Consider the following 15,145-nt stretch of genomic DNA (forward strand, 5'->3'; position numbering starts at 1 on the left):
ACAGTACACTTATCTCATCTTGGATCTCCATTCTGAGACCATTCACATATCTTAAAACCTTCTCATCTGTATCTTGGATTTGTCCTGCTCTTATACTCACTTTGTATAATTCCTCTATGTATTCCTTCACTGTCATAGACCTCTGTCTAAGATTTTGCATCTGTCTAAATAATGTTTGTTGATAATCACTTGGAAAAAACTTACTTTTCAGTTTTGCCACCATCCTGTTCCAATTCTTAATTGGTTGTTTGCCAAGTCTTCTTCTTTCTGCCTACACTCCATCCCACCAAAGTGCTGCATGTCCTTTCAGTTTTGTGACAGCAAACTTCACCTTCTTTCCTTCTTTTGTTTCTTCATAATCGAAGAATTTATCCATGTCATTTATCCAGTCTATCAATTCCTCAGGGCTTAAGCTTCCTGTGTAGATTGAAACTTCAAGTCTAGGCTTGGATGTGGATCTCAATACTGACTTAAAGAATCTCATTTCAGGAGTTACATCTGCAGGTTCTTCTTCTTCTGTAGCTTCAGCTTCAGGGTCACTGACATCTCCAACATCTGCATCTCTTCCCATTTCCATTGCTTCCAACCTAGCTTGCATCTGTTGCATAGCTTCCAACATTTCAACATTTGCAACTGGTCTTCCTCTTCTTCAATCACCACCTCTTCCTCCAACTCTGAAAGCATGTTGGATTTCTTTTTTCTGATCCTTGAGTTTCTATTCAGTGTTAGTAGGTTGCTCTGATACCACTAATGGTGGTCTAGGTGCAGGTGTAATAGATAATTGTTCAAATCCAGAAACGATTTCTACAAGTTCAGGTGGAACTTCTTCTTGGATTTCCTTTGGAGTATTAGTCATCTACCTCCAAACTTGGCAATTCTGCTAAAATTAAAAGAACTGCTTAATTTTAGCCACAATATGACAACCTTTCAATTTCCACGGAATCAAAAGGAATTCAAACTTTTGGTTAATTCCTTGTCGCATCTGCTTTTCCACAAATATTATCATGCTAACTCTCCGCCGTTGATCTTACCTTTCAATCCAACGGTTGTTGGTTCACCCGATCAACAAAACTAATCATCGATCCTCCACGGTTAATCAAAGCACACTTGATCTAACGGTTAACATCGATATCAGACAGAGATCTTGCATGATGTTTATCTACCCGATAAAGTGATTTTCTCTTTCCACCCTGTTGCTACATTTCGGTCAATAAATGGAATCACTTAGAATTTCAAAAGACAACTTACCACCTTTTCTCCACCCGTTAACCAGCTACACTAATAAAACTGCTTTTCTTCCTTGACTAACACACAAGCTTATTGATGCGCGATGACCGTTAGATCTATTGGACCTGTAGATCAGACGGTTCTAGACTCCTTTGGGTTAACACAATTTTGTCAGGTTTTCACTTCTTTGTTATGCCAAACTTAACGCCTCCGCTACATTTAACTTGTCTCAAACCATATTCTCCGATGTTTTTAGAACATAACCAAATTATTTCAAAACACGGAAACACAAGATTGGCGATGCAATACAGATTTTACATACTCTAAATCAGAAGTCAAACAGGAAAGCAACAGAACTCAGAGATATTTCGAAGGAATAAAATGCCTCTGGGATTGACCAATTATACACAAATACACTAAGATACAGTTTCTGTAACTTAATATTATATGGCCTAATCAAGCCAAATCAGTCAAAATCCCTTTACAATCATTCAGAACTTACATAAATACTATTTCATTATAACAACCAGATTCTTAATCCATGGATCGAATCTGCTTAATCTTAGACAATATCTAATCTGGTTGATATTCTCCTTGAGAATCTCAACTGAATCTAAACAACTTGAATTAATTTTAAAATCACTCAATCCCTAAATCCTAGCTCAAATCCTATCTAGAAAACTTTGTAAATTGACAACTAAAGGATCCTTTTTGGAATAAATTCGAAGCCTTTTGTCTTCAAGCCTCACGCTCCTACATCAAAGTACATTTAAAATAAAATAATGTTATTTTTTATACTTAGATTTAAAATATTTTCAGATTGAATAACATATATATTTGAAATCAAATTATATATATTATTAAATGTTTTATTTTAAAAAAATAGTAACCGCTATTTTATAAAACAAACATTTATTAATCTCTACTTTTTACTCCACTTTAAGAGAGAAACACCACATACCAATAATTTTGTAAATGAAAATATATATAGTAGAAATGGATGTAACATATATTGATGATGATGATGATGGTTAATGTCCGCTGAGACCAAACATTGGTCTATAGGACCGAAAGAAACAAATTATTTATTTTGATTTAAGATTTTATTCCTATGCTCAAAAAGCTTGGAGAGAAGCCTCTCGACCTCACTATAATTTTGACATTGTAAAAGGCTAGGAAGGTCAGTATTGTAACAAAGATTGTGAAACTGAGATCTAATGTGGTTGTACACGGGGCACTCTAAGAGGAAGTGGTTTTCATCCTCAATGTTCCTATTCTCACATATATGGCAGATCCTTTCCATCCATGGCGTTTTAGGAACTGCCCAACGGCCTATTTCTATTAAGAACGTGTTAAAAAATAATTAAAAAATAATCCCTATAATTGATTGAACATAATTTTCACACTTACATGATATCATTTATATACAAAGTGTAAAATAAAATAATTATTAAAAAAATAATAACATTTGAAATTTTCAATATAAATTAGTCAAAATATAACAATCGTAAGATAATTAATTTAAACATAATAATTATAATAATATTGACCATAATTATTTGACTACTATTTTCACATCCGTACATGAAATAATAATTAAACAAATTAATAATAATATAACATTTTAATATAAATGAATTAAAACATAAATATTATTAACAATAATTATAAGATAAACATAATTAGAACATAACAATTATAAAAATTATTGAACACAATTCATATAAAAAATAATTATTAAATGAATTAAATGCGTTATTTTTTTTTTTAACATAAATTAATTAAAACATAAAAAACATAATATTACTAATTATAATTAAGACGACACTCTACAACCAGTATAAGGGAGATGTGTAATGTAAGAAAGTATGTAAACATTTTTAAATGTCGATTCAATATGTTCAATTTTTATTAACATGTCGGGTCAATTAAATAATAACAAAAGGTTAAAAGTAATATAAAGCCCAATATGTGGAGATATTGTGGTGTCCGTAAAAAGTTAAAAATAATAAAATTCAATTTGTTATATTGTACTTTTTATTTTATTAATAAAATTAAGAATAACCTAAAATTAAAATTAAGTTATATAGTAATTATAAATTAAGATTCATTTTACTCATTTTGTAACCATATTTAAATTTCATTAATAAGCACATAAAAATTTAAAACTTAAAATATAACAAGATTTTTAACCATGAATATTCACTTCCACTAGTTAATACCATGGGTCATCAATACCACATGCCCAAAAATCATCTCTCATTTCAATATATATATATATATATATATATATATAATGATGATGATGATTAATGTCCACTAAGAGCAATGCAGTCTATTGAACCTCAAGAAAAGAAAAAAAAAATCTAATTGTGATTCTATCATCCTAGGGAATCTTGGGAGTAGACCACCACCTGGTTTCACTTCGAAGCTCATGAGAATTAGTTCTTATCCTAGTGATGTTCATTTTTTTCTTAATGTTGGTCAACATAGAGAGATAATTATGGTTATCGAGGGTGGGGTTGATCACCTCCTTATAATATCTTAACTTCCTTTTACCCTACAACTCCTTATCATCCCACAACTTGTCCTTAAAATTGAAGGTAATAGTATCTTTGACACTATCATTTCTTCCTATGATGATATCCTCCTTAATCCCCCAATGGTTGAGCCAATATTGGGCATCCTTATGCCACCTGCACTTAAGGTGAAGGTGGGGGTTTTGACTAAAGTTAGAAGCAATTTTTAGGAGCCTCTTGGATTCCATGTTGTAAAGCTTCTTCTTATACATCAGATATTTAAACATAGTCATACTTTCAATGGGGGACAGGTCAGCTTCGATCAAGAGGATAGGATAGGGATTACTTCCCTTAATCTTGAGGTTGTAGGTTATGAATTTCGTTTGAATCATCTCAATCTTTCTCCACAACTCTCTAGATATACTGCAACCCCAAACTTCACATTTGTATAAGACAACAGGGGTGACGAGAGTCTCAAAGAGGAAATTTTTTTACTCAAAATGTAAAGATTGACTGACTTACAATTTTTTTCAAGCTCATAATAAGCTTTCCAGCCTCCAATAATCCTTTTCTCAATGCTATAATTCCAGTTGAGATGATGAGGAAAGTCAATACCCAAATATTTATAAGAAGAAACCTGCTCTAAGTAATGGTTATCATAGATGAAACTACCATGGGTGATCTTTTTGGATTTGATGATCATGACTTTAGTCTTGTCGGTATTAATTGTCATACCCATCTTGGAGCAGTAGACATGAAGAGTCTTAAGCTGCTTGTCTAGTTCATCATGGCTTTTTGCAAGAAGAACGATATCATCAACATAAAGGAGAAGAGTAATGATTATACCATCAAGCTCGGTGCCCTTGCAACCTGCAGTTTCTAGATAGTCCTCTAGCTTACCGATGTAAATGCCAAAAAGGGTAGGGGATAAGGGACACCCTTGCTTAACCCCAATATTGCATTGAATATCTTTATACCATCCTTCGTCGGTCTTAAGCTTGGCAATGCCAGTCTCGTAGAGGCAGATCATGACAATCCTCAGTTCAGGAGGAACCATGATCTCTTCAAGTCTCTCTCAGAGCTTATCTTTAGGAAAAATGTCGAAAGCTTTTCTAATGTCCACAAAACAACAAAAGAGATATTCTTTACTATTGTGACATTCCTATGCAATGATCCTGAGAGTGATAAGGTGGTCGATAGTCGAGTTATGTATCCTAAAACCAGTTTTCCCTTTAGCTCTTTTACCATGGTTTTCAAGCCAAAGGATATATCAAGCATCGATAGGATCAAATCTCTCTAGGTGCAAACCTTTTCTCAAGTTTTGCACTAAAAAAAGAGGTTTGCACCTCGAGAAATTTGACCCCTCTAGGCACTTGATAGATTGAGAGTTAAAATGGATCTAGGACGGTCCATATCAACACCAAACATTTAAAAAGACTCATGGATATCACATTAAAGTATCTTAAAAGGGTCTCATGAAAGAGTCAAAGTTGAAGCATACAAATATCAGAAGAAGTTTGCTATACTACTCAAGTTAACATTAATAAGTTTTTATTATTAGATAAATTAAAAACACTAGAAAACTTCAATATAAATTAGTAAAATATAACAACCATAAGATAGTTAATTAAAATATAATAATCATAAGATCATTGACCATAATTATAAGATAAAAATAATTAAAACATATAATTATGAAATTATTGACCACAATTCTCACATAATATTACTTATTATAGAAAGTATAAAAAAAATTATTAAAGAAATTAAAAGCACTAAAAACCTTCAACATGAATTAATTATAGCATAACAACCATGAGATCATTAACCATAATTACTAGATCATCTTCCATATTCACACTGAACATTTAAGAAGACTCATGCATATCACATTAAAGTATCTTAAAAGGGTCGAGAGAGTCAAAGTTGAAGCATAAAGATCTAATGAGAGTTCTACTATCTTACTCAAGTTAACATTAATAAGTTTATATTATTAGATAAATTAAAAGCACTAGAAAAATTCAACATAAATTAGTAAAATATAACAACCATAAAATAGTTAATTAAAATATAATAATCATAAGATTATTAACCATAATTATAAGATAAAAATAATTAAAACATATAATTATAAAATTATTGACCATAATTTATGAAGAGGTGTCTTCTATGTCATAATATATGATATTTTAATAGAAGGAAGATTGATGATTCATTTTATACCTAACATAAAGTGGATATATAACACTTAAAAAAATAACATCCAACCATTAGTACATAACGTATTTAACATAGGGAATATGAAAACTGGTAACTTGAGAAACAAACCAAGTTCACAATGCAGCTATATCCAAAATTATTACGACTACATTCAATGGTAGCATGAACAAAGATAATAAATAATAAATGCATCAAAGGCTACTACATTTTCTTGCCTAAATGCAATTAAGATGGGATATATGCAATTTTAGTTCTTCATTGTTTTTTACTTCAATTTAGCTATATTTAAACTAAGCAACATGTACTAGCTACTATGTAGCACTTGTTTTTTCACATCACATTATAAGTCTGTTTTGCAATTTTTATGCATCATTTTTCAAATCCGAACACCTAAATAACAATGTATTGAATAAATATTTTATTTTATTATTTCTCCTTTCTTAAATCCGATTGAAGTAAATTTAATTATCTATAAAGAGTAACATTAAATTAAATTAAACTAACCCGAAGTTCCATCATGCTATCTTTGGAATGTGACTTAAAACATGTTATTAGTAGTAATATACAAGCCTAGATCCATCTTAACTCCGGATCTATTAAGCGCTGAGACAAAGCAAATCTCTCGTGGTACAAACCTCTTTTTTAAGTGCAAAACTTGAGGAAATGTTTGCACCTCGAGAGAGATTTGATCCCTCTCGAAGCTTAAAAGATCTGAAGTTAAGAAGGATCTAGGCTAGTTTGATATATATAAGTTTGGAAGTTAATACAATCTACTTGAAGCTCTAGTGTTAGACCCTAAAACCTCATAAACTCCTCTGTTATACCCTAAAACCCAATAAGAATATATACCTCGATCTTTGCAAGAATCGAGGATATTAACTATCCTTGGTTTAATTTTATTTTTGATGATATCATTTGATCTCCTAAATAAAACTCAATAACAATTGTATCTAAACTAAGTTGTTATGAACATCTAAGAGACATTTTCAATGAATTTTCATGTGGAAGTTAAAACCAATGGTTGACACAGTCTAAACTAAGCAACTCCAATAAATTTTAATGTAGACAAAAAATATAAACAAAATGTAGGACTGCATGTACCATATTTTATTTTTTTCGTGCTCATGTTTCTCTTCACACTCAAGAGTAAAATTTCAAACATATAAAATAAAATGAATAACATACAAAACAACCTAGAAAAATCTAATCTTTGAAGGCTATGTAACAAAGTGAGCAAGGTTGTTTTTCTGAACTTTTATCTAGAAGAGATGCATCCACAGAGGTATAAAGTCTTCATGTAGCACGTCTTTACTGAGCAGTTTTATTTGTCAAATCAAATATGAAAATTGTTGAGAGTTATGATATTTTTTGTGGAAATTAGGATTTACATGGATCTATCTAAAAGCTTTTATTGCAATGAACATCTCACATTAGCGTGATAAATACCTTTACATAAGCTACATTAGAGAATAATACCATGGGAAAAACCATGGGTTGTGAAAACCTAGAGCCCAAAAACCTCCATCTGTAAATTTACTATTTTATATCAATTTTATTTTAATTATTATTATTATTTTTTTTTTAAATGTGTTTTTACCATTATAAAAGAATACCATGGGTTGTGAAAACCTGAAGCCCAAAAACCTCCATCCATAAATTTACTATTTTATCTCATTATTAAAAAATATTAATTACTAAATTCAAGCTTCTGTGATCCATAATGAATTAAGAAAAGTCTTTAGGTAGAAATCACATAAGAGAAATTTTTGGTTGACGCGTTTCAAACCAACAAGTGTTCTTCATCATTAGGATGAGATGAAGAGACAGACCATGAAAAAGACTTAAATAGAGAGCAATGTAGAGAACATAATTTCAAGTAACAACTATATCTGAACAATAATATTTAAATTATAATATTAATTTATTAATATATTAAAAAAAATATTATTAAGTAACGACTATATTAAACGACACATTTTTGAAAAATAATATTTAAATTATGTTATTAATTTATTAAAAACATATATTAATAAGTATCAACGATATTAAATGGTTAGTTTTTGAAAAATAATATTTAAATTAATTTATTAAAATAAAATATTATTAAAAAATTCTATTACTAGGAAAAAATTGAAAAAACAACTAACAAAAATAAAAAAATCAAAGTCAAACTCCAAACAAAAAGGGTGGTAAAAAATAATAAAAAGGAGTCAAGACCCTAATCGAGACAAGATCATTTAATAAATAAAAATAAGGATAATAAATAAAATAAAATAAAAATATTCATAAGACAAAAGAAATACATACATATATATATATATATTCAAATAAAAGTAATCAATAAATAAAACAGGGGAAAAAACAAAATATAGGGCTGAGGCACATTAAACAAATAACAAAAATACTAAAAGGAGTTAAGAACGAATAGGATGGTAAAATACTTAAGAAAACATGAAGGATCAAGAATATAAACTCTAATGAGAAATAAATCAACAACAAATACTATAAAAAGGACACCAATACCTACATAGACAAATAAAAAAACAAAATAAATCCCAAAAAGAAAGCTAAAAAACTAGGAAGACAGGACATGAACCCAACTTCTACTAATAATCCAACTATCATCTCTATTCAAATTATTGGGTCTTTCTTCGATTTCTAAGGCCTCCCTCAATTTACGATGATGGAAATGACTAACCTTAGTAGCGACTTGGGCCTCCTCAATACAAATGTGATACTTAGATTTATCTGCATGCTTTGCCAAAGTAGAGGAGCGGGTCTTTCCATGCTTGATGTCAGTGACATGCTCACGAATTCTTTGATTAATTGGGCGACCAATCTCACCAATGTAGGGAATCCCACAAGATCATGGGATAACGTAAACATCCTTCATATTCTTGGGGTCCACTGGGTCTTTTACAAATCTAAGGGGGCTCTGGACGGCATTTAAAGGCCTAAAGGTTGAAGCCACCTTATGCTTCCTTAGGATCCTCGCACTCTTGTTAGTGGTCCCTTGGATAAAAGGAAGATGAACACCAGAAAATCGATTATTGGTATCTTTCTTAGCACTAGGACCTTTTCAGCTCTGAGGAAAGGCTTAGTAAATTGGTGCCTACAATAACCATTATTAAAGAAAACACTTAGGAGATGTGCTTTCTCTTCATTGAGATGGCTGTCATCAGAAACTCTTAGAGCTTTAGTTGCTAAGGTCTTGAAAACACCAAGCTTTTGAGCTAGGAAATGTTGAGAATTAGCATGAAGATATTGTTCTATATGGGTTTTCTTACGAAGTACCTGATGAAAAAAAGCATCATCATTCCCTGAGAGGATAACGTCAAGGAACGACAGACTACCATTACTTTCAAATTCCATGGTGAACTTTATGGAACTAGATTAATTGTTAAGATGAAGGAAAAATAGTTCCAAATCTTCCTTATCATGGGACCAGATGACACAAGTGTCATCCACAAACCTCTTCCACATCTTAGGAAAAAAACAAGAAGAAGCTAAGGCCTTTTTTCCAATGTTTCTTGTTCTTTTGATACTCCTTGGAAGATCAAATCTCTGCAAATGGTGATTAAACCATGGGAAGGACATCTACATGTACATGTTTGTTCTAATAATCATACCTTTAAGAATCATATTGAATTTGTTGAGAATGTTGCAAAGGCGACAAACCATTCTGCACCATGGAATGTCGTTAACTACAAATTTTGATGATTTTTATGGGCAAGTGATTGCAGTGGTTCTTGTTGGTACGTCGTAAGCCTTCTATATATATTCTTGAACCTAAAAATAACCTATTACCAAAACCTTCCTAAACGATGAAAACAATTTGTTGTTAAAATACATTGTGAGATAACATTATCTGCATGAATTGTCATTTTTTTAGATTTTTTATTTTTTATTTTTTTTCCAGGAAGAAAAAAGTTGTATATTATATTATCAGAGGAAAATATACAAAATAGTTGACATACATATCATTCATAGGATGTATTAGAAACTTAATTCTCCTCATCTCATACTAAGAGAAAAAGTGAGCCATATGACTGAAACATACATAATCCAGCAAAGAAGATCATAGCAACCTAGGTGCTTATATTCTCTAATATTCAGAGGCAAAGGGGGAAAACCCCATTTTGTCAAAAATATGCAGAATATTGATATTAGAACAACAAGTCAAAAATGACATATACAAAATTTTATTGAAAAAAGGGGGGAGGTTCAGATTTAACCCGGAAATAGAAAGTCCCCCATATCATATGTGTTGTGCTCCCAGGTGATCTCCAAATACCATTTACCTGTCACTCCCTGCAATCTTTTTTTGATAATCTATCTGCTTCCTTGTTTTGGTTCCTGCCAATATGCTGGATTGTGGATCCTTCATGAAGTTGCCAAAGAAGATCAATCCGCTCCAGCCATCCTTGTAGCATAGGAGTGTTAATGGAGGCTTTTCCCAAGACCTGGTCAATAATGATCTTCGAGTCTCCATATATGTGCAAATAGGGAATATCAAGGAAACTGCTGAACCATAAGAGGCCCCATAGTGCTATTGCTTCAGCCTTGGTGTTGGTGTCGCGACCTCCATTCCAAAAGACCTTGTAGGATAGTTCAGCAGATATAGCCATCCAAAAACCACATGCACAAGAATTTCTTTGTGCAGCCCCATCAAAAAATCCCATCGGATACAAAAACTATGTATAGATCTGCATGTGTGGATTGTTACAAGAACGTGGGGGTTGTGAAGAGTATACAGTGAGATTAGATATGATTCTATCAATAACCAAATAGAAATCATCCGGTGAGTTCTGAAAAAAGATACTTGTTCTGCCAGTTCTAGATGGCCCATAAGAGGAATAGTGGGATGGCTCTCCAGGAGGATTTCTGAGTACTCCACCATTTTAGGGAGTCCTTGATGGAAGTATGTTGGATATACTGGAAACCAATAATATCAGACAACTTCTTCCATACCTGAACAATATACTGACAATGCAAGAAAATATGATTGTTGTTTTCGGTGTCTCTTTTGCAAATAGAGCATATACCCAAACCATGCCAATGCCTTTTCTGTAGATTCTCCCAGATCAGATTCCTATTGTGGAAGACCAGCCATGAGAAGATGATAATTTTATTTGGAATTTTAGTTTTCCAAAAGGCAAATAGGAATTGGTGTTCCGCTTGACTAGCCGCCATCCTGGAAAGAGTTGAATATGTGTCAGCTACAATGATATTGTCAGCAGCCATCTTTCCCTTCCAAGTGATTGAATCCTGGGTTCCTGTGTGGCAAATGCCAATGTGTTTTATAGCAGAAATAATCTTGTTCCATTCCAGTGCCATATGACCATTGAAACCGAGAGTGTGAGCTTCTTTCCAAATGGGAAGTGGACCTTGCCAATCATTTATGGCTTGACCCCAGAAATAAACTCCATGTCCATTAAGGTGGTGTTTGATGTTCGCAGAGATGGAGCATTCCTCTCCAGCACCTAGGATTGGGTCGATTCCAATGAGGATATAGTTTCCTGATTGAAATTTCCATGCAAGTTGTTGAAAAAATATTTTTTCCATTTTCCGAAAGCTTTGCCAAATGGCTGATCCCTGTTTGATGCCAATGGTGCCCTTTCTGTACCAAAACCTGAAATCTTTATCTTTGAGGTACTTATGTTGTATGATTTTACTCCATGTACCAGCTCCAAATAAACCCCTCCAAAGAGATTTCATCAACAGTGATCCACCAAATCTACGAAGGTCCATAATACCCCATCCACCCATATCCTTGGGGAAGGTGATGTTGGATAGTTTGGTCAAGTGATATTTTTTCCTTTCATGGTTCCCCCCAAATGAAATTTGTCGTTAAGCAGTTTAGTTCATTTACAATGGATGCAGGGATGAAGTATAAATGAGCCCAATAAACCCCCATCTGGGACAAAACCGCTTGGGTGAGGACGACCCACCCCCCCAATGAAAGGCACCTGAACTCCCACCCAGATATCCTTTTGAAAAAACGGTCAGCAATCCATTGCCAATCAGCAATTCTGTAGCAACAGGGTTTGATACGATATCCTAGGTATTTCATTCCTTTTTGTATTGACATTGCCTTAATGCCAAATAACCCTTTTATATATGAAATAATCTCCATGTTGCAATTTCCATGATATAAGACAGATTTGTTATTATTCATGTGCAGGCCAGAAGCATTTGCAAATTTGTTGAAGATATGAAAGAGACATAACCAAGAAAAACGACAGAGCATACCCAGGATAAGGATATCGTCGACAAAAAGGCTGTGTGAGATGCTGATGTTGCTTCCCATCTTCAGTGGCTGAAATTGTTCCTCCATAACCGCTCTTTTTATGTGCAGACTTAAGCTATCCATCACTAGAATGAAGAGAAGAGGGGAGAGTGAGCATCCCTGACGCAGCCCTCATGCAACCCAGAAATATTTTGTTGGATAACCATTTATTATAACAACATAGTTAACATTATCCACACATGCCATTATCCAATCTATACATCTAGGTCTTAGTCCAATTTTGATGAGGATACACCGAAGAAAGCCCCAATCCAGGCAGTCATATGCCTTCCGCAGGTCAATCTGAAAAATAGCCGCATTTAGATTCTTGGTGTGTATCGTGTGCATGCTCTCCTGTGTGTTTGCAACAACATCGTGGATGAGCCTGTTCTGGAGAAAGCCATGTTGTTCTGGTGAAATATAGCGCGAAAGAGTATTGCACATTCTGCCGGCAATGGTCTTTGATATAATTTTGTATATAATATTGCACAGGGATATAGGCCTGTATTCCGAGAAACATTTTGCATTACTGTTCTTTGGAATGAGGGCGATATATGTAGAGGTGATATGTTGGTGTATGAAGCCCGTGGTCCTGGACTCTTCCACCATGCCCAGTAAATCTCCTTTAAGAAGTTCAAAGAAATGTGTAAAAAGTTCTATCGTCCATCCATCAGGACCCAGACTTTTATCACTCTTAAAAGATTTTAGCACATTCAGTAGTTCTTCCTCTGTGACTTCCTTGAAGAGTTCATCATTTTGTTCTGCTTCATACATAGTCGGATAAGGTTCTATCCCCCAAATTAGGTCCTCAGCCATTATATTGTCATTCCTGCCATATGCCTTTTGATAGTATTGTACAGCAGCATTGCAAATTCCTTCTTGTGATTGATGAATTTGGTCATCCTCATCCATAATCTCCCAGATGGAGTTTATATTGCGGCGATGATTTGCATAACGGTGAAAGAATCTGGTATTGCGATCTCCTTCCTTTATCCAGGTCGCCCTGCTTTTCAATCGCCATGTAGATTCCTCGATAGAAAGAAGATTCTTCTTACGGAGTTCAAGTGCATGAATGCGGAGCCGAATCTTCGCAGAAAGATAGTGGGAGGACATTTTAGGCAGAATCAAGTCCATTTCATTTTGTATGTCAATAAGTTCTTTCTTGAGGTCCTTGTACTTCTGTTTCTGCTAGTGTTTGACATTCCCACGAAGGGAGTCCAATTTGTCAAGGATATTAATCATGGGGGAAGTGCCAGGAAGAGATTGTCAACCCCAAGTCTCCAGTACTAGCTTATTAAAATCTGGATCTTCCAACCAGGATCGGTTGAATTTGAAAGGGATGCCCATACAAATGCCTATTTTCCTCCATTGAAGTGAGATAGGCATGTGATCAAAAATGAAATTGCTGATGGTTTCAGCGCGAACATCCCCAAGTCGCTCCAGCAACTGTTCGTGGATTAGAAAGCGATCCAGTCTCTTGGCCACATATGCCGTGCTAGTACAACCATTATCCCATGTTGGAACAATTTTAGCCGGGCATATGTCCACAAAGTTATGCAAGAGGATGGCATCTTGAATCAATCCTGCCAAGGGGTCAATTTTTCTGTAGTGGCCCCATACTTCATCAAGACTTATGGTACAGTTTAGGTCACCCGCAATGATAAGAGAAACCAATTCCATCATCCCAGAGGAGAAAAGACGATCCCAAAAAATGAATCTGTCTTTGTAGGGAGCATATACATTGAGAATGTGAACATGGCCAGGTATTCCGCGAAAGCTGGCTTCCAGCAGAATACCCGCAAAGCACTGATAGGCCTTTATATTAACCCAAGCAGGGTCCCATAAGGCCACCAATCCACCAGAGATGCCCGAAGCAGCAGTTGCAGAAATGTAAATATTACTGAAATATAGAAAAGTAAAATTGGTTCATAGTAATTGAAAGGTCAAGATAATTAAAAACAAAATAGTGCATTGTAATTGGGAGGTAAGGCAAGCGTATAGTTTTATTTTTGAGGCTATGTGATGTTCATTTATTTTTATCGAACATGGGAAATAAAAATATATATTGAAATTTTCTTAGCTTTTAAATTTATCTCATTGAAATTTTCTTGTCTTCTTTATTTGGTTATTTTAATATTATGTTTGAAATTACTAGATTTAGGTTATTTAAAACAATATATATATATATATATATATATATATATATATATATATATATATATATATATATATATATATATATATATATATATATATATATATATATATATATATATATATATATATATATATATATATATATATATATATATATATATATATATATATGGGTGAAAATAGAGTGAAACAAAACTAATTTTTTTATTGAACTATTTCATTTTTTCTCTACATGCTGCAAAGGATTATATTTAATTGAAGGACATGCTATGGTGGCAGATTAATATTTAATGGAATTGAAAACCTGCAAGTAATACTTTGTGCAGTGGATTAACATTTACAGAAATAAAAAATCTTAGTAATTTTTTTTTTGCTATTAACTGTTTAGGCAATTTTGATACCATAAAATTGTAGTGTAGTGTGTTATAAGTATTTAATTTTTTTTTTTTTTGATGTTCAAAAGACTACCATAATGGATGAAACAACTAAGGGAGGGAAAATGGCAAAAGGGCAATCGATGCTGCAGATCCCCTCGTCCTCAACAGGCTTGACGGCGAGGCTGCATCCCACGGCTCTCTTCAATACAGGCGATTCCTTTGTGAGGCGTATTGACCAGTCCGACCGTGTCATCGGTACCCTTCTGAGTTCTATCTCTGCGGACGGCACTGTGGACATTCGCAATTCCTTCTCTGTTCCTCACAACGAGTACGCTGATCAAGCTAGGGTTTCTGCA

At 33.5% G+C, this 15,145-nt stretch overlaps 1 protein-coding gene across 1 annotated transcript; it reads right to left on the reverse strand.

Moving 5' to 3' along the window:
• Window positions 1–13,521: 13,521 nt before the first annotated feature.
• Window positions 13,522–14,749, reverse strand: LOC149182962 (uncharacterized). Its single transcript, XM_089414747.1, has 2 exons — window positions 14,730–14,749; window positions 13,522–14,155 (listed from the first exon to the last, which is right to left on the reverse strand). The coding sequence occupies exons 1-2, from the start codon at window positions 14,747–14,749 to the stop codon at window positions 13,522–13,524; spliced, it is 654 nt and encodes a 217-aa protein (XP_089270873.1).
• Window positions 14,750–15,145: the final 396 nt, after the last annotated feature.

Source organism: Pinus tabuliformis, chromosome 3_2 (genome assembly GCF_031772625.1).
Source record: "Pinus tabuliformis cultivar Carrire ecotype Pingquan chromosome 3_2, CPIR1, whole genome shotgun sequence".
Taxonomy (NCBI): domain Eukaryota; kingdom Viridiplantae; phylum Streptophyta; class Pinopsida; order Pinales; family Pinaceae; genus Pinus; species Pinus tabuliformis.

Bases quoted from the DNA above. Each gene is read 5' to 3' on its own strand.
- LOC149182962 (XM_089414747.1), bottom strand. From the start codon at position 14,749: ATGTTAATCCACTGCACAAA. The intron at 14,156-14,729 runs GTATTACTTGCA...TCTATATTTCAG, and splicing joins ATGTTAATCCACTGCACAAA to TAATATTTACATTTCTGCAA.